The sequence below is a fragment of the Pantherophis guttatus genome, chromosome 2 (assembly GCF_059756535.1).
Source record: "Pantherophis guttatus breed Tessera chromosome 2, ASM5975653v1, whole genome shotgun sequence".
NCBI classification, from domain to species: Eukaryota; Metazoa; Chordata; class Lepidosauria; order Squamata; family Colubridae; genus Pantherophis; species Pantherophis guttatus.
This window is the reverse complement of record NC_142064.1, coordinates 203,578,106-203,605,481: the sequence shown is the minus strand read 5'-3', so window position 1 is coordinate 203,605,481 and position 27,376 is coordinate 203,578,106. Positions and strand designations below refer to the sequence as shown.

The 27,376-nt window shown below is 37.4% G+C and overlaps 1 protein-coding gene across 1 annotated transcript in view; it reads left to right on the top strand.

Annotated features, from left to right (window-relative positions):
* Positions 1 to 9,251: 9,251 nt before the first annotated feature.
* SPINK5 (serine peptidase inhibitor Kazal type 5) overlaps positions 9,252 to 27,376 on the top strand; it is a 34,296-nt gene continuing 16,171 nt past the window's right edge. Inside the window, exons 1-8 of the mRNA XM_034401373.3 lie at positions 9,252 to 9,438; positions 11,284 to 11,309; positions 12,337 to 12,467; positions 14,167 to 14,230; positions 20,009 to 20,139; positions 20,230 to 20,290; positions 22,994 to 23,130; positions 24,778 to 24,889. Of these exons, the coding sequence (XP_034257264.2) occupies positions 9,387 to 9,438; positions 11,284 to 11,309; positions 12,337 to 12,467; positions 14,167 to 14,230; positions 20,009 to 20,139; positions 20,230 to 20,290; positions 22,994 to 23,130; positions 24,778 to 24,889 (714 nt within the window). The 5' untranslated portion in view covers positions 9,252 to 9,386. The remainder of the gene's footprint in view (positions 9,439 to 11,283; positions 11,310 to 12,336; positions 12,468 to 14,166; positions 14,231 to 20,008; positions 20,140 to 20,229; positions 20,291 to 22,993; positions 23,131 to 24,777; positions 24,890 to 27,376) is intronic.

Genomic DNA, 27,376 nt, shown 5'->3' with positions numbered 1-27,376 from the left:
CAATCAGAATATCTCCTGAATTGTCATCATGCTCCATTCTTGTTTTTGTCTCCTCGGTCATTTCTGTTGTTATCCCTTTAAGAATTGCTATTTGATTACTTATAGCTGCAGTGTGATTATTCATGGCTTCTTTTATAAATTCTGTAAATTCTGCATCAAAATCCTTATAGCTCTGTAAATCAGACAACTGTTCCATTTCTGACACCTCCAAATAGCTTCTAGCACTTTCAGGATCTTCTTTCTTAGAAGCCATTTTATTTTGAAAAGATTTCCTTTCTTCCCACAACCATAAAATCATAAAGTCAGAGCCATCCTTTTAAGCAGCTTTCAGCAATTTCTTTATAAATCACCAAACGAAATAATCTTTTCCCAAACAGCTCTTCAAAATCTATTCCAGCAATTTAAAGCCAGTCTCTGAGCACTTAGCGAAGACTTTCCTTTCTAACTTTCACTTTTAAAATCGCAACAAAGAAACGCCATCTTTACTTCCAGCTCAGCAAGTTCAATTAGAAACATTGTATCCCCGGAGTTAAGTATTATACTTGCAAAAAGCTTGTCCTCCTGCTTCTGTTCCGCCTGCTTTTTTGAAATCATTTAATCTTCTGTTTGACAGCAGAAATTGGACGCAACGCCTAGCTCTGTAAAAAAAACAGAGTTCCCCCGGATCTGGAGCTTCAGTGGGCTGAACGGGGAGCTCTCACCCTCCTAACCCCTGGAATTAATCCAGGGTTTTTCGGGGAGCTCTACCCTCACCCACCTGCTCTCCTCCCCTTCTTTTCCCGAAGGGGAGATTTTCAAGCCGTTTGACAGCTGATTAGCGCTGTCAGAACGGCTCAACGGGATCACGGGGGCGGTGGTCTAAAAAGACCGTCAATGGCGCTGCAGAGCCAACCCGGAAGTCCTTTAGATCAGGGGTCCCCAAACTTGGCAGCTTTAAGACTTGTGGACTTCAACTCCCAGAATTTTCCAGCCAGCTATGTGGCTGGAGAATTCTGGGAGTTGAAGTCCACAAGTCTTAAAGCTGCCAAGTTTGAAGACCTCTGCTTTAGATCAACTAATTTTACAGCACTGGGTGAGTTTCATTCAATACAGTGAAACTTTAAATACAAGTTTAAATACTTAATTTATTTTAGGGAATTAACAGCAAAAGGATGATTAGAAATTTGATTTTAGAAAGTTACAAGCAGACTAAAGATCAAGGTAAATTTGAAATTAAAAAAATGGAGTTATAAAAATCCTTCTTGTGGGAAAATACTCTTGTTTTGAACTCTTTTAAAAAAATAATAAGATGGAACTTTGAAACTTGAACACTAAAGGGAACTAGAAGGAACTGAAGAGTACAATTAAAAGAACATTTAAATTTGACTAATTAATATAGAATGCAGCAAAAGATTTCAAAAGATGTTATAGAAGAGGACAAACTTTATAGTATAAGGCTGAGACTGAACTGATATGGGATTTTAAGATGACAGGTTATAAGAATGATATGAAAAAGATGCTCATTGGACATAAAAAAAAAACACCCCAACTGATGTCTTAATAATTAAATGAGCTTTTATAAAAAATCAACATTTAAAAACAAACCAAGAGAGTGAGAGGGCTAATCTTCCTACAGGAATTTAGAAAAGAGGGTTGTTAAAACTCTGAAAAAAAATTGTGAGGAAGAACAAAGAAAAAATGAAAGGAAATAAAGTTTTAGGACATTATTTGAAGGCGTTAAAGATCAAGATTGTTGAAAATAAAAAAAAAGAAACATAAATTTGGTTTATTTGGTCAGGGTTCCTATTTCTGGTAATTAATTGACTTTTACCGAAGATGAGATTTTTAAGAATTTGTTTATAGATAAGATATGGGATACTGGAAGAAGAGACTTTTTGTTGTATTTTAGGAAAAGGTGATAAGTTACTACTACTGTTAAATGGTTTAATTTACTATTTTTTAAAGTACAAATAAAGTTTTAACCTTGCTTTGTAACTATTATTGTTGGAAACAAATTTAAAAAATTAAACAAATTATACACATAAAAAAAAATAAGTGCACTGATAACAATGTACTTGTAAGGTAAAGGTAAAGGTTCCCCTCGCACATATGTGCTAGTTGTTCCCGACTCTAGAGGGTGGTGCTCATCTCCATTTCAAAGCCAAAGAGCCAGTGCTGTCCAAAGACATCTCTGTGGTCATGTGGCCGGCATAACTAAATGCCAAAGGCACATGGAATGCTGTTACCTTCCCACCAAAGGTGGTCCCTATTTTTCTACCTGCATTTTTTTTACGTGCTTTCGAACTGCTAGGTTGGCAGAAGCTGGGATAAATAATGGGAGCTCACCCCGTTATGCGGCACTAGGGATTCAAACCGCTGAACTGCTGACTTTTCGATCAACAAGTTCAGAGTCTTAGCCACTGAGTCCCTAATGTACTTCTATACATACTTATTTAGTTATAAATCCCAAGCTTACACCTATATAATTATATATACAATTTTAACTGAAAAGCAAATATTTAGATTAATGTACTCCTTTTTCAAATGAATTGTTGATTTATTTGGAGGAGAAACTTGTGTTGCTAAGGCACTTATGAAATCAATTCGGGCTTAAAATTCTGACTTAAAAAGATCTATATTTTGATGTTCATATTTTGTTCATATTTTTTTATAATGAATCAAAGTTTTGAAAATAAATAAAGTATGAGGTAAAATAATATTATAATATACACGCACATACACGTACACCACACACACACACGTGTGTGTCTTCTAATATTTGAGTAAGAATCATTTGCAGTGGTTAAGGCACTAGGCTAGAGATCAGGAGACCATGATGTCTAGTGCTGCCTTAGGCATAATGCCAGCTGGGAGACTTTGGGCCAGTCATTCTCTCCCAGCTTTAAACAGGAAGGAATGGCAAAGAACTTCTGAAAAACCTTGCCAAGAAAACTGCAGTGACTTGTCCAGGCAGCTACTAGGAATCAATACTGCTTTGAAGGCACAAAAATTAAAATAAGATAAAATTTAAGTAGTTGGTGTTTGTGAGGAATTATAAAAATAGCATTGTTTATTCTAAGACATTGGTAATGCCGTTCTTGCACAAACCGAGATTCCGTGTCAAGGAGGGAGTGTGAGAATCTGTGTGCCCAACACAAGAATTTGTTTTTGGATGTAAGTGACACATTGCAACTGAGGGTGGTGATAGACAAGAGTTGCAGGTATTATGGGTGTGTGTGCGTCCACCCACCTGGGCTTGCTCAATTGCCTACAATAGTAACCAATCTGTGAGCAGACTCTCTAGACAGTTGCCACCAAAATCCTGGACATGTGGTTTGTGGATATAGGATTACTTAGGGAGGTTCCAGGTCATAAAAAGGGAAAATAGTTTCCAGGGTTTATGCAATAAAAGACTACTGCATGCTTTAAACTATACAATTCTTATCCATCAAAGATACCTTGCATCTACTAAGCAAACATCTGAAGAGCAACAAAGGAAGGCTGATCCAATGATTAGTGGGAATGAAAGAAACTGGAGACCACAAACATTCAGTGTGAATTAGACACACCCTGAAACTATTTATGTCTCAATTCCATATTTTTAAAAGAAAGATGAAATAAGATTGCCCTACAGTACAGTGCAAGTATTATTAGTTTATCACAGTACTTTTTTTTAAAAAAAGTTTATTTTACAGAAGAAATTCAGCAATACCTACCATGTTTCCCCGAAAATAAGACCTTGTCTTATATTTTTTTGAACCCTGAAATAAGCGCTTGGCCTTACTTTCGGGAAGGTCTTATTATTTTGGGGTGCGTGGAGCAAGATGGGCTCCTCTTGCCATCTTACCTGATTTCCAGCTCTACGTTTAAATATTTTTGGGGAGGGCTTATTTTCGGGGGAGGCTTATTTTAGTGCATGCACTCAAAAGCCCGATTGGGCTTATTATTAGGGGATGTCTTATTTTCGGGGGAACAGGATACATTATTTCAACCAGATGTAACTCAGCAGTATGAATATGAGAATCAGCATAAATCCAGCCTATGTCAATCTTATGCGTAAGTATTATTCTCCTTTATCAACTGTTTCAGTGAATCAGTTCTTAACAATAGTAGTTCAAAACCCCCAGAGTTATTTTCATTCAGAGTTTGTATGTGCATGCATCCTTGTATGTCTTACTAAAAATCAAATTATACATTTTTCTTATATAGAACATATAATAACAGGGTTGGAAAGGACCTGCCATTAACATTCTCAAAATGTTACTACACAATACTAGTATATTAATATATTATTAGCATTCTTCCTCCAAAGGGAGTCCATTAACATGGGATTTACTTAAATACAAATAATTCTAATACATTGTTTTGTATACCAATTTGCAAAGTTTATAAGTTGAATTGCTCCAATTTATTGCATGTGTGTAAATACCATGATTTAAATATGCCTGTTCTGGTATTTACAAATCTTCCTCATTATATAAAGGAAAAATCTAGGTAGCTTAAATTGTCAAATATAAAAAGTTTTTAAAACATTGATGCTGAACACTCTCTGCAGAATCAAGGAATCCAAAATGACATGAGGAGTTATTTCAGAATGGCTTCTGTACTGTTGCTTGCCTATAGACAGAAATTTGCCAGACTAAACACTTATCTGTATAACTATTCAATTTATCCTATGAACTGTTAGGGGTGGGGGAAGATTTCTGCCCTTGAGCTTTTCCTGCCTACCAAAGATTCCCTGGGAAAGTCCTTCCCTCCTGGCAACTCTGTAGGGGCTTCTGCCACACTCTCACCCAATTATCAACAATTTCCCAATTTGGAACTGACCCCAGAGGAAGGAGAACTAGCACCACAGAGTTCGCCTACCCTCAAGGCAGTGATGGGTTGCTACCAGTTCACCTCGGATCAGGTGAACCAGTAGCGATGGTGGCAGGGGGCTCCGCCCACCCTCTCAGGCACTTTTGCGCATGTGCCCATGAGTGAGCCGGTAGCAATGGCCTCTGCCTCAAGGATACATTGATCAATGGTATCAAAGGTTGCTGACAGGTCAAGAAGAACAAGGATGGATGTACAACCCCCATCCCTTTCCAGCTAGAGGTCAACCAAGAGTGTGCCCAATTCTGTCTCAGTCTCATAAATTGGACTGAATCCTAACTGAAAGATAACTGTTTCCTCCAGGGTCTTTTGAAGCTGCCATGCGTTTAAACACTTTCTCTATAATCTCTAAGAAAGGAGATTGGAGACTGGATGGAAACTATCTGGATTAGTTGGGTCACAAAATGGCCCCTTGTGGAAAGGGCACGCTATAATCTTGTTAAGAGTCTGCAGGATTACCCTATCCCTCAAGAAAGAATTAACTGCTGTTCAGGCCAAAGCACAATCCTCTCCAGGGTAGCCTTGACCTCAGTTCCTCTGCATTAATTACTAAATAAGACAATAATAGTGATTTTAAAAAACCTGATCCAGAGTGTATTATATCCATTTTATCATGGACATATAGGTGAAATCTAATTAAGTTTACATAATTGAAGTTTTTTTTAATTAAATGGGACTTTTGGCTTTAATGTCAGACTTTGTACCTGCTTTCATTCATTAGAACTACAAGTTTCTAACACAATATAAGGGATAGTTGAAATTTAACATATAGATAGTTCTCGGGTTATGACTGTAATGGAGTCTGCTCATCAGAGTCATAATTCACGATGGTCATAAATTGGGTAACTCAAGTGACCAGCCCAATTTTATGATCTTTTTTTGCAGCAGTCATTAAGTGAACATCACAGTTGTTAAGAAAACTCATGGATTGCTACAGGCTGATAGAAGTAAATGCTGGTTTTTGGTATAACTGTTTTAAAACATGGTTGTGTGATTGTAGGATGGTGCAAATAGCTGTGAATGTGACTTGGTTGCTGACCAAACAAAGTGTGGTCAGGTGATTGTGTTTTATGGGGGAGGGGGGGTAGCCATTGGAACTGAATCTCTGTCCTAACCCTATGCAGATCTGTTGTAACTTCAAATGGTTGCTAGGCAACCAGTCATAAGTCAAGAACTACCTGTACTCCAATTATTTAAAAAAAAAAAAAGTCTAGGCTTTTCCTCAAGAAGAAGGCTTGACAGTTTGCAATGATATAAGCAAGATAAAAACAAGCATCTAGGAAATTAGAATATAAATTTGCTCCTGGGTTGGAAGACAAAGGTGGGGCTAAAATAAATTATATCTTCTATCCAGTGGCGTATACAAATAGTAAGCTCAGTTTTAATATAGCTGGAGCTATACCATAGATTTTACAAATGGAAGGGAAGACCAGACAGACTAGGATAAAGGACTGAACTTTCTAATTTTTAAACATTATACAGTATGTGGGGAATTCTGGAGAGTTTAACTGAAAGAGGGAAGAAGCTAGTCTAAGAAGAAGTTGAATGGGTTTATATTCAATATTAAGTCACAGTGTCCTTTCTCTGCTTACATATTAAAAGAAGCCAGCTGTAGTGTTTTATTTAATAAATAATAGCTAAATGCATGTTGTTGCTTATTTAATGAACATGTTCCTGCATAGATAGGACACATTTGGATAGTGATGTCAGTTCGATGTTTACTGAGACTATGTTTGGGAAGCATTTTGAATGTATAATATATTATTATAGTTATCAGGGTGACTTGACATGTATCTCTATACTAGTAAAACTCTTGTGTCTGATTATCTGTTTGAAATATTTAATTGCACGAAAAGATGCATCGCTGGGCAACAACAATAGGCCAGGCAGGGTACTTCAAATGTGCTAACTTATACCATAGAATACATCCAAAATTTGAGGCCCATTACTCCTGTGGGATTGAAATTTGGAAAAACTGTGGCTGCTTCAGAACCACCACAATGAATTTTGAGCACTGCTGCATAGAACCTGACAACATTGTATCCTGAAGCAGGGCGGTATGAAATTGTCCTTAGGACAGTGGGTATTTATGCAAAATGGTGAGGTAAGGCTAATATTAAGGTCATAACATGACCTTATGAACATGTTCAACTGAACATAACATGTTCAGTTATTTCTGGGTCCAGAGTCACAGGAGAATTGTTGCTCTGAATAAGGAGTCCTCCTGTATTGGTTTTTGAGGACAGCTGAGGGGAAAACATAACAATGTGCCAGAGAAAAGGCTCTTCAGTGTTGTGAGGATATGCAATCAAGTGACTATTCTCAAGGGAAGACAGCTGCTGGTATTGCCTCTGTGATACCCTTACAGTTTATCTCCACCTAGATCACATTTGGCCTTTTAGGTATGAATTATTAAAGTCTGTGACAACATACTATAGTAGGCTGAGTAGAACATTCTAGAAATTTCATCAGGTTTTGAGAGAACTGAAGATGTAGACAAACTATTCTTGTTTGAAAAACTTCTCTTTACATACTTGTGAAAATGTTCTGGGTGATTGGTAATTCATAATATAGTCTTTGCTAGCAAATTACATTAATTCTCTAAATAGGGATTGTGAATTAAGAATCATTGAAAGCTGTAGTTCAGTCACCTCTGAAGGGCCACAGATCCCAAGCATCTTTCTTTAAAGAAAATTAAATTTGTTGTATCCCCAACAGAATGTTTATGTGGTAGAAAAAGAACAACATTTTCCTCTGAAGAATTTTTCTAATTTCAACTCCTTTTTATGCACAATTTTATTTAATTAATGTTGTTTCTTACAAAAAACAAGAGTTATTGAAGTTGCGTATAAGGTTAAAAACAAATTATTTTAATGTTATTTTATCATTAATTGTAATAGGACACGTGTCCTTATGTGTGAGTCAGGAAGTTAGAGCAGAAATAAAGCTACTCTAATTGGTAACTATATGATTCCAGAAAAATGCAAGTGTACAACTACTGTGCAAACTCAGGAAAAGGTGTGGCTTTTAAAGGAATCACTGATGAAATGAATGTGTCCACACTCCTTTTTCCTGGTTACTACACAAAATGGATTGTCTCAAAGTCGCACACGGAATCCTGCTATTGTTTGGTCAGCTCCTAAAATGGTTTCTTTTGGGGAAGAAGAGAGGCAGGAATTTCTGCAGTGTCCAGTTGCTTGGTGTTCTTTCATGATTTTCACCAGTAACTTTACAAAACTGAAAAGCTTCTAGATGAGACATCAATTCCTTATCAGGTATTTATCAGAAATCTACTTAAAAATTGCATTCAACTTTCATTGACCTTGGGGTCCTAGTGAACAATCACTTAAACATGAGGCAGCAGTGTGTGGCAGCAGCCAAAAAAGCTAATACAATTATTGCTTGTATAAACAGAGGCACCACATTACAAAAAAAAAGTGCAAAGAAGAGCAACTAAAATGATTAAAGGCCTGGAGACAAAAACATATGAAGAACACTTGCAGGAATTGGGTATGGCCAGTCTAGAGAAAAGAAGGACTGGGGTGACTTGATAGCAGTATTCCAGATTTGAAGGGCTCCCACAAAGAAGAGGGGGTCAACTTATTTTCCAAAGCACCAGAAGGCAAGACAAGAAACAATGGATGGAAACTAATCAAAGAGAGAAGCAACCTGGAATTAAGGAAAAACTTCCTAATAGTTAGGACAATTAACCAGTGAACAACTTGCCTTCAGAAGTTGTAGGTGCTTCATTACTGGAGGTTTTTAAGAAAAAACTATATAACCATCTATCTGAAATGGTATAAGGTCTCCTGCTTGAGCAGGGGGTTGGAGTAGAAGACCTCCAATGTTCCTTCCAGCTCTATTCTGATTGATTGATCTTGTATTAGATCACAGGTGTCAAACTTGTGGCATCACGTTGCTGTCCTGTGTTGTTTCGTGATATTTTCCCCATTTGCGGAGCTGGGATGGATGTGGCCTGCGCATGACGCATCTGGTCCATGGGCCGGCAGTTTGACACCTCTGTATTAGATTTATAAGTTAAATTGTAAGATCCTTTGGTATTGAAATGCAGCCTTCTGAAGGCTATTTATTACTAGCTTCATGTAATAAATATGTATTTATTACATAGTTCCTGTCTCTCTTCAATTATATTATTATAATTTTACAAAAACATCTTTGATTTGAATGTACCTCAGGTGAATATCACACACTAGCATTATCTGCCAGAGATGAAAAATGTCACAACTTATTAGCAAATGCTTTGACAAATTGCAGGGTGTGTTTCCTATCCCTGTTGCATCCTGATGGATGTTCTGTTGACAGACTTATTAAAATTAAAATCAACTCTCATCTGACTGGTTTGCACAATTAATGAGGGCTGTTTTGAAGTTTATGTCAACAGGTGGGTGGAGAAACTGGCTTCCTATATGTATTTACATGATTAGGAGTTCTTCTTTGAGTTCCCTTTTGAGAACTCTTAGGAGTAATGTGCACATAGAATCAAAGTATCTTGAGCTTCTATTATCCGAACCATGAAGGCAATAGGTCTCTTTTTTATTCTGGCACTTTTCATCCAGTTTGAAGGTAAGTTTCATTTGTTGCAGCTAATACAGATCTGTGTGAAAGATATATTGAGTATCTTGCTTTTGCATGTGGACTGGGTCCTGTATCATCTGTACTACAAAGATACAATATCGAATTATTGCATAAGGGGCTAAAAAAAAATCATCTGGTTTGACTCTACTCACACTATATCAACTTTTTTGGCACAATTATTTATGATATGGATAAATGATCTTTTTATTCTTTATAAATAGTATTTTTTTGCAAAAGAAAAAGGTGGTTTATTATAGTTTATTATTTATTTATTTCCACCAAAGAATGGCACTTGAATTAGAGCACACTTGTTGTGGTAAAAACTCAGCCACAACTGTTGTGGGGTAATTTATTTGTTGGTGCTAGGTAAGGGTAAAAATAAAAGACTTCAAATTTCATATCAGTGCATAGGTGGAATATGAAACATAAATTGTCTTTAACAGAATGCACAGAGGAAAGAAAGAAAATTAGGGTGTTCGTACTATAATTAAGACAGGTGAAGTTGTTATTTTTTTTTCCTGAAAAAATATGTGGATTTTCAATGTCAGAAAAACTGCTAAATGCAGCATTAAATTAGACTGGTCTAGAAGTCTTTTTCAACTATTGGATATATTTTTTAATCTCAGTGCCTGACATTGACACCTCATTTGCAATGATTACCGTGTTTCCCCAAAAATAAGACTCTGTCTTATATTTTTTTGAACCCTGAAATAAGCACTTGGCCTTATTGCCATGCGCTCAAAAGCCCAATTGGGCTTATTATCAGGGGATGTCTTATTTTGGGGGAAACAGGGTATTAGCTGATGTTTTGCCTTAGCAATAATGGGTGTAAAAAGCAGGATGTCAGGTGTAACACTGAAAGTTCAATGGCTGGATTATTATCCTAGGATTTTAGGTTGGGTTTTCTAGACCAGTGGATTTGCTTATGTTTGAAACTGAAGGGTCCTCTCTCTTTTTGAGGCTTACTTACCTAGACTATGGTTCAGATTCAAACAATTTAGATTCTGAATTGGTGGTCCATTTCATGGTCTTTCCCAGTGCTGCATTTAGATGAATTTCACTTGGGTCAATGGCTGTCTGTGGAAAACTATCTCTATCATGGGAATAAAAAGCCTTCTCCTCTAACCAAAACCAGTCAAAAAGTAATTACATTTGCTCATGACTTCTGCTTGACTAGCATGTCCTCAGCTGAAAATATCTTCAACAGTCAACCATTGGTTATTCCAATCACAGTCTTTTAGAAGGGTAGTAATATTTTGGAGATGGCTCATCTTGGATTATCATTATAGAGCCATGCAGGAACCTGATTGGAGAACTAAAGGAGGGTGAAAGTGGAAACAGTTCTCAATCAAGCTTTTTGCAAATGTTATTCAGAAGTGTAAGAATGTCAAAAAAATGACCTAAACCAAGAATTATCATAATCAAATAAAGAATGGTAATACAGTCAGGTGTTAGGGTAATTTTTCTAAATTTAGATTAAAGTCATCATCCAGCTTGGGAGACCTTGGAGCCACTACCGAATTACTAGAAAAGGTAGAGGTAATGCAATTGTTGTTCTTGTTTTATGCAATCAGCCAGAAACACTTGGAATGGACTATCTCTGACCAGTCTGAGGCAGGCAGGACTATTTTTGAAGTCTGGACCTAATCCTGAAGATGTCTAAGTCTATCTCTATTTATCTCATATGCAACAAAGCTTAACAAGAACCAGCTTGGAGGATATCAGATTTAACTGCCTATCATCTTTTAATATTGAGTAAAATTTAGTCATTTCTATGAAACCACACACACACACACAAAGATAAATATATCTGTATCTCTATTTTTGTTGCAGATGTAACCAGTCAAGTTAAATACCAGGTTAGTTCTGATTTATCTGTTCTTTTCTTGTCCTTTCAAGCATTGCTCATTTCTGTCCTTGCCCAGTGTTTCTACAGGGTTATTTTCATAGTCCATTTACATGTGGCATATTAAGGCCAGAGGTGCTCAGTGACAAAACACATTTCTCATCCCAAATTCAATTTATCACATCTAAGCAGAGCTGAGAAAACCTCAAAGTCATGTCAGTTATTGCAGGTAATATTAACCAACAGTCAACATTAGGTCAAAATTAACATCTATGACACTGTGTACCAGGGCATAATTGGTGTAACTTGGTATAGAATTATAAGAAAAACTAGCATGTCTTGAGAGGGGTAGTCTCTAGCATTTCCTAACATCCTGTTCAACTCAATTAACTTCTAAATTAATACTTCTGGTAACAAAAACATACAGGAATGATGAAAAGTGGAGTTTTACAAATGAGAAATCCAGTCTCTGGCTCTTCACATTAAATTCCATAAATGGGGAGGAGCATTTGCATAATCACATTCTTTTCAGGATGAACTAGACTTAGACTTAGAATAACTTTATTGTCACTTTAAATGTAAACTAATCGGGATACATTAAAATGAAATTTCGTTGCATACAGTTCTCAGAGGGCCACCACCTCCAACATACAATACATAAACATGACAAAAAATAAACACATAAATAAAATTATGCATATACACCCACATATATTATATGACCCAGAGAAACAACACAGTCTAGGTCGGATGTATAGACATGTATGTACATGGCGAGAAAAACAAATCTTGCGAGTTTACCAGATGGATGGCATAGGAATAAAGCTGTTACAGAATCTGGAAGCCCTAATAGAAATACTTCGAAACCTCCTCCCAGAGGCGAGCAACAGAAACAGACTGTAAAGCGGGTGTGTGGGGTCTATTTTCTAGATTAAAAAAAAAAAAATCATTGAGCTCCTCAAGTTAGAAGGATCAGCACACTTCTCCATAGAAGTTCCTGAATCAGGAAAGCTTCATTCAATACTCTTTTATCTCTGTAGGAGGGCATGTGCTGGCAATTCCAACAATTATTCATCAATGGGAATTTATACTGCAACAGAGACATTGACCCTATTATTGGCCCTGAAGGCAAGACCCATACCAATAAGTGTGTCATGTGCCGAGAACTCTTGTAAGTATTAGAAGCAAGTGATTGCTTCAGAGATGCTGATGCAATGATGAAAGCAGTACACTGAATATTTTCTCTGCACCTTTTCCTCCTACTGCAAAAATATATTCATAGGTTCTTCTGCTTAGCAGAAAATCTTTGCTAAGGCAGATAAAGCAGCATAGATGTAGTCCTTGACTGACAACAGTTCATTTAGTGACAGTTCAAAGTTACAAACGGCAGTGAAAAAAGTAATTTATGACCAATTTTCACAGTTACAACCTTTGCAGTATCTGTATGGTCATGTGACAAAAATCCAGATGTTTAGCAACTGGTTCATATTTATGACCTTTGCTGTGTCCCAGGATCATGCAATCCTCTGACAAGCAAAGTCAAAGGAGAAGCCAGTTGCACTTAACAACCGGGATACTAATTTAACATCTGCAGTGATTCACTTAACAACTGTGGCTTGAAAGGTTGTAAATGGGGCAAAGTTCACTTTAAACATGTTTCACTTAGCAACAACAATTTTGGTCTGAATTGATCATAAGTCAAAGACTACCTGTATAAGCTTAAAACAGAGAGATCAGTTTAAAGTCCTGCTGTTCTCCTAACTCATCAAGATTTATACTAAAAAGGTGCCCAAGAAAGCATCGAAATAACCAGAGAAAACCACTAGAAGTTATTCAGGTATTTAGCTTCTAAGTATCTAATAGTTCTCATTTCATGAGAATGATGAATATTCATTCATCATCAAATGAATGACCAGAATTTCCAAATTAGATTTTAATTATACTGATAGACCACATGTTTACCTTTCCATATTCATACAGATTGGGTAAATAAGAGCATAGACTATAATTGAGAGGAAGCTAGTAGTTGCAGGAGATCAGCAGATTTAAATTAGTTCCAGTTATTAAATTACATATAAAAACTGCCTGTTCTTGTAAAATATTATGAAATATATAGCAAAGGGATATTGCTTCATCTTGATTAATAGGAAAAAATATCCTCTTCAAAAAGTGATAAGTTACACATTTCTTGAATCCAGACTTTAATATCCAAAGTAATAATGCTTTTGGACTCTTTTGATATAATTCTCAACCAAAATTCCTAAAAAATGGTCAGCTATCACAATTTAAAATAATATTCATATCTTTCACATGACAACATTTATCCATATATATATATATATATAGCATCTCAGTCTTCCTAAGTGTGAAATGGAACATAACCACAACAAATTTTCTATGGAATATAGAAAATTATTATAGATAATTATGAGATTGTAAGCTATTGATGGTATTGTAATATGGTGGTAGTAGGGCTTACACTTGATTATATGCGAAAGACTTCAGTAAGGGGAGAAACTATATATGCAAAATCCAAAACATTCATCATTACCTATGTTGACATCATTTTTTCCCCCTTTTGTATATATTTATAGTATAGTTTCATTCTTTGTTATCATGAAATTCAAGGTATTGGGAATTCTATAAGAAGAAACTCTTTTGGAAATAAAAAAAATATGGGGCTTAAATGCTGCACCTTATAAAGTTCATTTTATAAAATGAAGGGATAATGACCTTATGATTTTTTACCACAATTCTCATTCCTGCCAATAGTTGATAGCTACCTTGCTGGTAGCTAAAGTCTAACATGCTGCCTTACAGGGAGTTAGCAGTTTCATTCTCCATATATTTTTTCCATCTCTTTATTACAGGAGAAAAAGAGGAATAGCTGGCAGTAATGGAAGTAGCTGGTCTAAAGATTCTTCTTCTGGAGTGGTATGAAGGGACTTGATAAATGCCGATTGTTACTAAAGTACAAAACATACTAAATCTTAAGCACACTACTCTAAACCAAAAACTTAACATAAACTCTGGGGGTTTTGCTGTTGAAATGAAAGCTTCGGACTTCTCTGAAACTTGAATTATATTCCACCTTTAGAGCGAACTCTATTGTTTATAATGAAAAGTACAAAACAATAATAGATTGGCCATTTCCTTATCTAATACTGCATCTTTCTTATCCAGAATATAAATTATTTTATTTATTCAGCTACAATCAATCTGGACTTACTTCTCATTTTGTCATCAGAAGTGGCTCATGACCATTTATGGAGGGCAGAACTCACTCTAAGAGCAATTGTATCCTACAACTTAAGCTGCTTTTCTGCCATGCTACTCCCAGCTATTCAACTCCAGACATTCAATACAGAGCCAATGGTTTGGCTATGGGTCAGGGTTGGGGCTCATTCTGGACCATGGACACCACAAGAGTGGATTGATGGTTCCCCTTGCCCGTTACTTCCTTGCAGCAAAGTTAAGCCTTGGTGACTGATTTCTAATCTGCCTTCTCCCTTAGGGTTTTTTCTTTCCTTTTGCAGCCCTGTGCCATTCTTGGCTTTCCCGTATTTGTACACATGGCTGTCTTCAGATCCTTTCCTCTATTATCTCCTTTGATACTAAAGCAGAGCCGTGGTGGTGCAGTGGTTAGAATGCAGTACTGCAAGCTACTTCTGCTGACTGTCGGCTGCCTGCAATCTCACCAGGCTCAAGGTTGACTCAGCCTTCCATCCTTCCGAGGTCGGTAAAATGAGGACCCAGATTGTTGGGGGCAATATGCTGATTCTGTAAACTGCTTAGAGAGGGCTGTAAAAGCACTACAAAGCGGTACATAAGTCTAAGGGCTATTGCTATTGCTATTTTTAAATATGATTATTATTTATATTCCCCTTCTTTCACTAATGAGATTCAGGGCAGCTAACAAGAATTAAAACACAATATAAATACAATGCATATTTTTTATTTAAAAAAAAAATCCTGACCAACTAACACATAGCGGCTTCTGAGCACACCATCCACCAATTGCATGGGCTGTGTCCTGGATTCTATGCCTAATGGAAAAAAAAGCCAGTTTTCAAGGTTTTCCAAAAAGTGAGCAGAGTCAAAGAGTGAGCAAAGGTGTCAAGAGGCCAGGACAGCTATGAAAAAGGCTCTGCTAGATGACAACTCTTAATAGATGGGACCCAGAGCATGCTCCTCCAGCCTGATGTAATGAGCCAAGTAGAAAACATGGAATATAGGTGGTCCCCATGTCATGTAGATCTTTATAAGCAAATTGCACCTGTAAGCAAATGTGAATCCAGTGCAGCTTGTAGAACAAAGATGTCATATGGGCATGGTGAGATATGCCCATAATTGCCTGATTGGACCAAATGAAGCTTCTGGATGTTCTTCAAGGGTAGCCCTAGGTAGCGCACATTGCAATAATCCACCCAGAAGGTGACCCAAGCATGAAGATCGTGTTCTGACAATTGCAAAATTATCTTAAAAACAGCAACTTGGAGAGGACATAGCAGCCTAGCAGTCCATGATGAAATGGCTGCTCAACATTTGATAAAATACACCATGGGCTATTTCTTGCTAAGATAAATGTGGGATAGACCATAAAACTACCGGATGGATTTGCAGTTGACTGACCAACCCTACTCAGCACGCAGTCCTCAATGGAACTCCATCTACATGGAGGGAAGGATGATACCTCAAGATTCTGCCCAGTGTTCTTCAACTTCTTCATAAATGACCTAGATGAGGGGATTGAAGGGGTGCTCATCAAATTTGCAAATATACTAAGCCAGGAGGAATTGCTAATACTTTGATAGATAAATTCAAGATTCAGAAGGACCTTAATAGACTTGAGCATTGATCCCTATTCAACAAGATGCAGCGCAGTGGCAAGAAAAGTAAGGTCCTACACTTAGGCAGGAAAAAGCAGATGCACAGGTACAGCATGGGCAGAACCTGATTTAAGATTAGTGTTTATGAGATGGATTAGGTGTCCTGATGGGCCACCACTTAAGTACAGATAGTCTTCGACCTATGGCCGTAATGAATTTTCATTATAAGTTACGATGTTTGTAGGTTGAAGCATCCACATGACCACCCCCAATTTGATGGCTTTTTGAGGTGGTTGTTAACTAAACACCATAGTTGTTAAACAAATACCATGGTGATTAAACGAATTGATGTGTTCCTATAGACATTTTTGCCAGAAACAGGCAAAAAATGTTGTAAATCATGATCATATAATTGTGAAATGCTGCAACTAGCAATAAAGGTTTTGGGGAGAGTCTATCGTAACTTTGAATAGTCACTAAGTGACTGGTCATAAATCAAGTACTAACTGCAGCAGTGTGCTGCAGCTGCCAAAAAAGCCAATGCAGTCCTAGGCTGCATCAACAGGGAAGTAATATCAAGATTAAGGGAAGTGATAGTACTGCTCTATACCGCACTGTGAGGCCACAATTGGTATTCTGGTCACCACAATACAAAAAAATAAAATAAAATAAAAACTTGATGAAAGAGTGTATTGAAGAGCAACGAAGATGATAAGCAGTCTGGAGACTAAATCCTATGAAGAAAGCTAAAGAAATTAGATATGTTTAGCTTAATGAAGAGAAGATTGAGGGGAAACATGATAGCATTTTTCCAATAATTGAGGGGCTGCCACAGGGAACAGGGTGTCAATTTATTCTCTATAGCACCTGAGGGTAAGGGAAGAACAATGAGTGGAAGTCATCAGAAGGAGATCCAATCTGGAATCAAGGAGGAATTTCCTGACAGTGAGAACTTTTAAGCAATTGACTCCTGGAGTTGTGAATGTTCCATTGCTAAAGTTTTCAAGAAAAGATTGGACACCATTTGTCTGAGATGGTATGAGGACTTCTGCCTTGGGCAAGGGGTTGGACTAGACTTCCAAAATCCCTTCTAATGCCTATGACCAGCCTCTGGAGACAGGGACATGCTACGCTCTGCAGTTAATCAGAACTGATCAGAACAACCAAGGCAGAATTCAGTACTGCAGTCCATCCTCTTTGAAAGTCTCAAGAAGACTTGGGTCAAGGAACAGTAGTTATGAACCAAAGCTGGAAAACATGGGCTTGGGATGCTTTTGCCATATCCTGGGAATGGGAGGAAGATGATGCCACATTTCTGCACTCTGGACATGGTGAGCAGTCCTTACCAGTTATGGGGCAGGTAGAAAGTACAAATCTGTCTGAAATCTCTGTGCACATTTTCCTGCTCCAGTTTAAAAGTATGCTTGTCCACTCAACATCAAATTAAATGCTCCTATCTGCTTCAGCCAGAGTGCTTTTATTTTGGTGCATTCTAATCTCAGCAGTTCTTCAACTACTTGGCAGAGGAAGGACCACCTTTGCAACCGAGCCAGAGCTTAGCATTAACTCTAATACTTTTAAACTCTCTTTTAACCTATTGTTAATACAATCTTTAAAAACTTTTGCCTTGTAACCCAAATGTTGCTGGTTTGAAACCCAGGAGGAATGCCTTCTTTTTATATTACTGGGTTTCTTCCGCTTTCTATTCACTTTATTGTTATTATTTTCCAAATACTGTAAACCCCCTGTAATCCCTGATTTGCCAGTCCCTTGTAATAAAAAGCATTCACCCTCAGAAAATTTCAAATAATTTTCAAGCAACCTATGGAGAGTTTGGGGCCTTGGGTAAAAGCTTGCAAAATCGATCTATCTCTTAGTATAAGATATATCTCTTAGTACACACTATATCACACACAGTAATATAGTGTGTGTGCCCCCTATAGTATGGGGGACTTGTCCAATGGGAGAACACAATAGCCTGCAGTCCGGACTGTGATGGTACGTAGGAATGACCTTGGGAGACAGATAGAAATGCTGCAGGCTAGATAAAGTTTGTACAACTGGCAGCTGAGTCCTGCAGAAGGAATTAAGGATTGCAACCATCTCAGTAGGAACCCTCCCTAGTTTCTTAGACTGTAAAAGTGAGGGGAGAAAGATGTACTTTCAGACTTTTCTGTTAATGTAAGCTAACAATAAAGGTAAAGCTAATATCCTGGCTGGGCTTCTTGTCTGGGCTAGTTCGCAAGGCTGCCAAAGAGTGACTCCCCTGTAGGCTGCTGCCAGAGCATCTTAGTCCAGACAGGTTTTCTTAAATCGGTTTAGCATCAAGTCATCAGGAGCACAGGACCAGAACTTTTGAAATATTAAGCGCGGATAAGCCTTACGTCTCATACTTCACTGACTGTAGATCTTCATGAATTAGATAGACAGTAGTGGCATGGAACACAGCATAAGATAAAGATCACATGGATGGATGGAAAACCCCTGTATTACATCATGAAACATGGCCTTTGTGGCATACATATTCAAAACCACACATCCGAGGTTTATCCTTGCCAGAATCCTCAAAAGTATACTTTGAACAGTAAGAACAAACACTACTGAAACGTTCAAAAGTTCAAACACTGCTTTTCAGTTCCAAGCATAAATAACTGATCAGAATTGTCTTGGTCCTTAATCCATGTTAGACACAAAGCTGAACAAGATCCAGATCATCAGGAATTTTGGGGCGTTATCATATATTATTAAGCCAAAGGAAGAGAAATGCTTCTCAACAGCCCCAGCCAAAAGATCCATTAAGAAGACAGTTGTTTCCCAGAAGAGCTACCCTTTCTGAAGCTTCACTTTAAAGGAATTATTTTAAAACAATCATTATACTGTATAATCCTTTTTTGGGGGATGGGGGGTTATTTAGGGCTTAAATGCATTGAGGCTATAATTGTATACTTTAATCAGCGCTCTTGGAGTTTATTTTGCTTTTTCTTGTGATTTTTCTCGAACTGAAATTGGATGATATATATACTTACTAGAAGTCAATCTCACTCAATTCAATGGCCTTTAGAACTCTGAATACGCACAAAGACACACATAGAACTGTGCTGTGTATACTTGCCTGGGCAGAGCCAGAGCTGCAGCTGCCTATTTAGAAAATTCCAAGCAGTTTGTTGGCACTCCATTAATATGTAATTGAGTAGTGAATAAGCTATGATTGCTCCAGTTAGGGCAAGGTACGGAACCATATGTAAACTAAGCTCTAATTGTTTCTTGTTTATCTTGGCCCTGCCTTTTCTCATTTAGACAGCAAATTGTTCCATTAACGACCCTTTCTTTCTCAATTTCTTTGTTTCTACACAGCACAATTTGGATTCATCGTCTAATTGATCTGATCTCATTTGTAGGATCACAAAGCTAGCTTTCGTAGCACAATTGTTCACACAAAATGCCATAAGGATGAATCTAGCTGTCTAGCTGACACAAGTAGGGAAGACAGGGAATTAGTCCTTCTATATTAAAATTGCTTTTTTAAAGTAAAAAAAAAAAATCAGAGCAGTGACTATGAACTGTTTAAAGTGCATCTCCCTCCCTCTCTCCCTTCCTCCCTCTCTCTCTCAAATCAACCAACAGATTTGAGAGAGAGAAAAGAAAGAAATTGATTTTTTAAACAATAGGTTCTATTGACTTGTATGGGAAAGGATAGCATGTATTTAATCCTAATTTTAAAACCAGCAATCGGAGCATTTTGTAAGAGAGTATAATTACGTGCATTATTATTCTGCATTGTTGCTTCGTGCAACTCAGTTAGCACAGAGTTGGTGACTTGTAATAAATAGTATCTTCAACTGAGACGACAAAAAGAAGAAAGCTTTGTTTTTCTCCACCGTAGGATGAAAGTTGCCGTGAATATTGGCCTTACTTCATTAAAGGGGGTTTTTTCTGCACCAGAGAGCTTAACCCAGTTCATGATGCTTCAGGCAAACAATACAACAATAACTGCATGATGTGCCTACAGCAGTTGTGAGTAGATGATAATGTGATTGATTTTCAACTACATTAGATTACTGTCTGCTGAAAAGTTAAAAAAATGTTTTATACTTTTTTGTGCAGCAAAAATGGAGGTAAGATGAATTCTCTTGAACAGAGACAGCCACAATATGGAAACAATGAGGTGAGATCAAATTTTACCCAGGTTTCTCTATCACCATTACCATTCTGCATCCAATTGCTCACAATGACCAAGAAGAAGAAAACACATGCATCCCAGACATATTCTAGCATGCTAAACACTATCAAGAGTTTGCTGTGTCCTGCACACGCTCAAAGGTTTTTTTTATTACACTACCATATATGAATTAGACTTTACCACTTCAGGGGAAAAGAGTGCAGGAAAGAAATAAAAAATAGTAAACCAAAGAAATTAAAACTATTAAAAAGGAAATGAAAAGAAGCATAACTAAAGCTGGTTTACATTCACACCAATCGTTATACTTCTCCATACTTTTCTTTTTCTGTGCCTTTTCCCATTCTTATTTTACGTTGTGTCATTGTGCAGGAAACACCTGGCTTGAGCTTTTCCTGCCCTGCACAAAGGCCCATTTCACTTCCCAAATTTTGCCCACCTCTTCTATCCTTTAATCAGTCTTCTATCACACAACTGCCCCTGTATTTTTTGTATCTACTGCTGCTACTTTTCACTTTGTACAGGGGAAAATAAGGGCATTCTTCCAATCATCTTCATACAAATCCTTTACCACTTGTCAACATTCTCACAGTTTTGGTGATCTTCTTTTCATCCATTTTTTTTCATGGACACTTACATATATAGCATTCATTTTAATTAAATTCTTTGAAGCTCTTCCCCATATCAATCTCTAAAATACTTAAGTTCAGTGGTGAAATTCAAATGTTTTTACTACTGGTTCTGTGGCATGGCTTGGTGGGCGTGGTGTGGCTTGGTGGGCTTGGCATGGGAAGGATACTGCAAAACCTCCATTCCCACCCCACTCTGCGACTAGTCAGAGGTGGTATTTTCCGGTTCTCCGAACTACTCAAAATTTCCGCTACTAGTTCTCCGAACTACTCAAAATTTCTGCTACTAGTTCTCCGAACTACTCAAAATTTCTGCTACCGGTTCTCCAGAACCTGTCAGAACCTGCTGGATTTCACCCCTGCTTCAGTTCCAATTCATTTCATCTCTTTCATTCTTCATTCTGTTCTAGGTTCCTTTTTTAAGTTTCCTTTCACCTTTCATCAAAATGCTTCTGAATTTCCATTGCCTATTATAATGTGAGATTTTTTGTTCTTTTTGATTACATTGTTTGCAACTATCTTTTCCTAAACAACATATATTTTCTTCCCATTTTAAGCAGCAATTATTTTCATGCATTCATTTTTCTCACCCAGAGCCTTTTTAAAAAGTTCCTCTAAGGAGAACTCCATACCTTCCATGGCAGTCTGTTATGTAATTCTTTTTGCTCTGTTTGAGATAGTTTCTATACCTAGCACTCCCTTGTCAGTTAGTTTGGAACAGGGAACTTTTTGATCAAAAGATCAATAGACCAATAGATCAATAGACCAATGTATCAATAGACCAATAGACCATTTCAATCAATAGACAATAGACCAATAGACCAATATCAATAGGTACAATCAAAGGCCAGTATACTCCAAACTTGTTCTCTAAAGGCTAGGATCCCTAATCTAGTGACTGCCTTGCAAGCCAACATTCTATTGTCTTAATCTAACAACTAGGAGGCATGTATAGCATACTAACACACACAATACAGGTAGTCCTCAAATTGCAACAATTCATTTAATGACTGTTCAAAGTTACAACGGCCCTGAAAAAAGTGACTTATGACTTTTTCAGTTATGACCTTTGAAGCATCCCCATGATCATGTGACCAAAGTTCAGATGCTTGACAACTGGCTCATATATATGACAGCTGCTGTGTCCCAACATCATGTGATCACCTTTTGTGATCTTCTGACAAGCAAAGTCAATGGGGAAGCCAGATTCACTTAACAACCAGGGTACTAACTTATCAACTGCACAGATTCACTTAACAACTGTGGCAAGGAAGATCATAAAATGGGGCAAAACTCACATTAACAAACATCTCACTTAACAACAGAAATTTTGGGCTCAATTGTGCTCGTAAGTTGAGGACTAACTGTATACGTCTTGTATTAAAAATATGCTTGTCCTGTTTAAGGTATGAATGAGAAAAATCTCATTCATTAAATTGCATACAGACTGAATTATCCTTCTTGATAGCAGGTACTATGTGGGTTTATCAGGGAAGTTTAGGTTAAATAAGTTTAGTATCATTTTTAAATCTTCATCTTTGCCTGATAATATATAATATCTGTTATAATTCAACATGAAAAAATAAATGATATTTATCCTGTATTTCCATCTTCCATCTAAAGCAGCAAGTATATAATGGTCTGCCACAGTGCATGAAGATCATATTGTGGGCCTTATTCATTTTTATTGCATTTATTTTGCAACACTTATTTTTTTATCAGCAATTGAAGCAGAGATGCGGATTCTCTGAATTATCCTCACGATATTGTCTACCTAGCAATTGCTGCTATGGTTAGGGAAAATTGACTGTATTTCAAGCTTGCTGAAATAAATTTTATTAACTGGATCAATGGCACACTTTGAATACCCTTGCAAAAGAAAGATAATTGGACTCAATATCAAGACAACACCAAATAATGCTTTTAATGACCTCAAGGAAGGTTCTCAATGACTGGTGACATGGTTGACCTTATGATATACAAAGATAATGTATATCAATGATGCATTTGCATAATAGTTTCTAAGAATCAGTACAAATCATTTTATATTCTTTCTCTCCAGAAGTTTGATAATTGCTATGAATATCGGTCACAGATCGGGCCAAATGGAGAACTCACTTGTACACGTGAGAATGATCCAGTACGTGATGATTCTGGCCGGACTCACAGCAACAAGTGCATCATGTGTGCAGAGCAATTGTAAGTGCTTTAACTAAATAATGATATTTATATTGCGGGAAAAATATCCATCTGGTTCAATTCCAAGCCAGGAGAAAGACACTGGAAACATGGAAGCTGATTGGAAAGAAGGTTTAAATGATGAACAGAACCACCAAGCACATGGTTTTGGTGCAGCTGACCACATGGAGTTGAGGGGGGTGTTATACCTTTTCTTGGGCTTTGCATTTGAGCTTCCTGTTCCTGTGCAAGAACATACATTCTATTGGCTGTTGTCAGACTCCCATGGGGCCATGTAGGGTCATAGATGGCTCTATAAGCAGAAGAGGAAATGCAAATCCTAGGTGTTTGTCTGAGCCCCCAGGTTTGGTTGAAGTTTGGCGTGATGCAATGAAAGGGCTTGGGTTCTGAAAGGGTGTTGGGCAATTCCTATTGTGGCTTAATGGCTTTGTCCTGTGTTGGATCTTGAATGACGGCTAATACTACCATTCTACCTAATCCTGCCTTTGTTTAAACTTTGCTGCAGGGAGTTTCAAAATATCCTGTCTTGAATGGATTACCAAATCTGCTTTTCTGAAAGCTGCCTCTTCAGTATCTGCTGGGGCTATTAAGAAAGACTGATTTCTGTCAGTCTGCTTTCTGTCTGCTTTCTGTCTTTAAAAAAAACATGTTTCTCCATTTCTGCCTTTGGGAAAATATAATATTCTGCCTTTTTCTTATTTCTCCAAAATATTTCATTCTTCTAGGAAGGGGGGGTAGGTGCTGACTTTCTACAATACATAGAATTAGAGTACATCAAAAAACGATATAGTCAAGTCTGTGAAGAATGGCAGTTTAGTAATGCCTTTAGACCTCAGCATTTTCACCCAGAGAGAAAGAGAGAGAAAGTTGATTAGAAGCTGTATTCCAGGCACATATATGGTAGTCCCAGGATGGACTGTGACAAGAGTCATTAATTCATTATCTTTGATGTCCATTCATTGCTTACAAAAATCTGTGCCTGAAATGATCCACTTTGGCCAGATAATAGAATTCACACATTCGTAGAGACTTTTCCAAAGCAATTCTACTATTCAATATAGTGCTCTGGGGGAGAGCAATAATAATAATTTTTGCAAAGAACTAATGATTTTTAATGGGCTGTTCAAGTTGGATAACTTGGAGTCTTCTTACTGTGATCCTCTTTGTGAAATTCACCTTACTTATTGAATCTGAACTCTACCCATTCAATAAGACAAAGGCCATAGATATGAACTTTTCTCTGCCTCTTCTTATCCAACATAACAAATAGAGATAGATTAGGTTTGGATATTGTGGCTCGACTCAAGTCATCCAGTCACTTTCTCAACTAAGACAGGATCTCAACAATAAAAAAAACCTAGATTTATTCCATTTAGCTCATTCTTAGTTCTGTTAAACTGCTTCAGCAAGCCAAGCCACAATCCTTAAAAAATAATTTATAATTAAGTTACATGTAAATATCCCAATTGTGTTTTCATTAGCATTTGTTATGCCATCTTTTGGCCATCTTGTCTTTCCTTTTGTTTCCACTTTTGTATATTGCTTTGGTGTGTTTTTATCTTGCTCTTCTACTAAACATTTTGAGTTCTAATAAGCACTTGGACTATGAAAACCAATTTCTGTTCTTCTATGCTCCGTGTCTTCTAGCAAAAAAGAAGCAAGACAAGGCAAGATTTTGGGTGGAAGTGGAAAAGGACAACCAAGCCCATATTCAAATGGCAACAGAGCTACTCAAGGGAAGCAAGGAAACCTAAATGAGGTGAGGGGGAATATTACTCAAACTTCTACCTGGCCATTACCTCCACAACTGTGAAAACAGATTTTTTTCCCCATTTTGTTTTGCTTCAAATGATTCATTTGTTTGTAGCATTTGTGGCAGAGGAAGCTCAAATATTACACCATAACAATCATAGCCTCAAAGCCTTTTCAGGTTAAGAAGATTTCATATTTTCAAAGGAAAACAGAAACATCATATCAAAAATTGTCTTTTGCAGCAGTTGAGGATTGGCAGTCTGGGATCATGTGGCAGGCAGTAGTATTCAAATTATTTTAGAAGACCAACCACAGTTTGTATACATTATGATATGCTGGGAGATATCATAATGAAGAAAATTCAGAATTCAGTTTTAAGGAATATAAATATAATATGGTGGAGACTTACATATGGGAAGAAAAAATAGATGGTATGTAAGATATAGTTTTATTTATTTTAAAATAAAAATATAGTTACATCTGGAAATGGACGAATGGACACTTCCTATTCTCCTGTGTGAGTCTTGCATGCATGATGGAAATTCACATTCAACAACTTCCAGAAAATCCATATTTTCTGTAGTGGCTCTTCTTGAGGAATGCCAACTTATCTAGATGAAGTCTTTTCTGAGGGAAATGAATAGTTATCTTGGAGCTGAAGAGAGATAAACAGCACCATTTGCATTTCAGAAAGTGGAAATTTTTGGACTAAACTATTTTATAGCATAAGATGTAATTTGAGAGCAATGTACTCTCAAAGCAATGTAGCTTATAGGCAAGATCATACTGAAGACTGCAGAAAGCTGGAGGACAGGAAGCATGAAATGTTATTACTAGAAAAGAACATAAATGGTGTTCCATTTTTTCCCCCATTCAAGAGATGGTCTGAGAAATAAGGTGGTTGATGGTTCTAAATTTCTCTAGGAGAAGAAATAGTTCTCCAGAAAATACTCCAAGGGCAGATCTCTCTGGAGTAGAGTCATTGCTGAAAAACCCCAATGGGAGCAGGGCAGAGGGAGATTTCACTCATACCGACTTCTGTTGACATGTAATTGAAAAATGGGGAATCAGAGACATTGCAAAGAAAAGAGAAAGAAGAACAGAATTCACACCAGAATTTTACCAACATTCTCTTTTGCAAGACTTTTCTATCACCAATTCTATTTCTTCCAGTTGAATGAGAACAGGTAGCAGTAATACTGGAGATTTATCTTCCTAGTATTAAACAGAAGTGCTGGCAACTCCCAGCAATATAAGAAGTAAATGTGCTAAAATTATGACCAAAGAATTTGTCTGAATGTGTGTCAAAAGACATACAAATCCAGACATAATGACTGTTGCTCATTTCCTGTGTTTATGTTGGAATAAAATAATGAATTTTTATGTTCAACTTCCCCAATAGGGTAGTTCCTCAAGATGTTGGAATTAAAATTTCCAGAATTCTCTGACGATGCTGCATAGCTGGTAGCCACCAAGTGGGAAAAGCTGGTAATAGCAGACTTTTTGGGAGGGAGAATTAAGTTCTCTCCATCTCTATGGATCCTAGCTCCAATAGTGTGAAATCTAAAAATGAATTTGAATTTTGTTACTTCACAGTAGTCTTCTTAAATTTCTTTGTCAAAGTACAGAAATAATCCTGGGCACCCCTGGGGAGGCAAAGGAGGGCTAGTAACTTCAAAGGCATTTTGATGTCATCCTGCAATGATACGAATTATGTAATTTTACTGGAGATTTATCGTAACAATCAAAACTTTTGCAGAAGGTTCTTATCTGTTTTTGCTGCAGCAATTTAGATTTTTGTTTCTTTTTGTTTCTTTGCTTATTAACTTTACACTCAGCTTCTGAGATCTGAAGTATTTTGACTACAAGCTAGTTTTTCTACTCCTTTCATTGTCATCTTGAGCAGTGGTGGAATTCAATTTTTTTTTTACTACCGGTTCTGTGGATGTGGCTTGGTGGGCATGGTGTGGCTTGGTGGGCGTGGCAGGGGAAGAATACTGCAAAATCTCCATTCCCACCCGACTCCCGGGGAAGGATACTGCAAAATCCCCATTCCCACCCCACTCCTGGGGGAAAGATGATGCAAAATCCCCATTCCCTCTCCACTCCTGGGGGAAGGATATTGCAAAATCCCCATTCCCTCCCCACTCCTGGGGGAAGGATATTGCAAAATCTCCATTCCCACCCTACTCTGGGGCCAGCCAGAGGTGGCATTTGTCGGTTCTCTGAACTACTCAAAATTTCCGCTACCAGTTCTCCAGAACCTGTCAGACCCTGCTGAATAGCACCCCTGATCTTGAGATAGCTGTAGTAAATGTAGCTTTTAAAAGGAAGTGTTTGGTTTACAAATTCCATTCCATTTATGGAAGACGGGTCCTGTGACGTAAAGATGACCAGCAGGCAGCCAGAGAAGATTTTTGTGAATTCTGTGCTGGATGTTGCTAGTTATCTAACAAATACATCTCCCTACATTACTAAGTTAATAATATTTGGA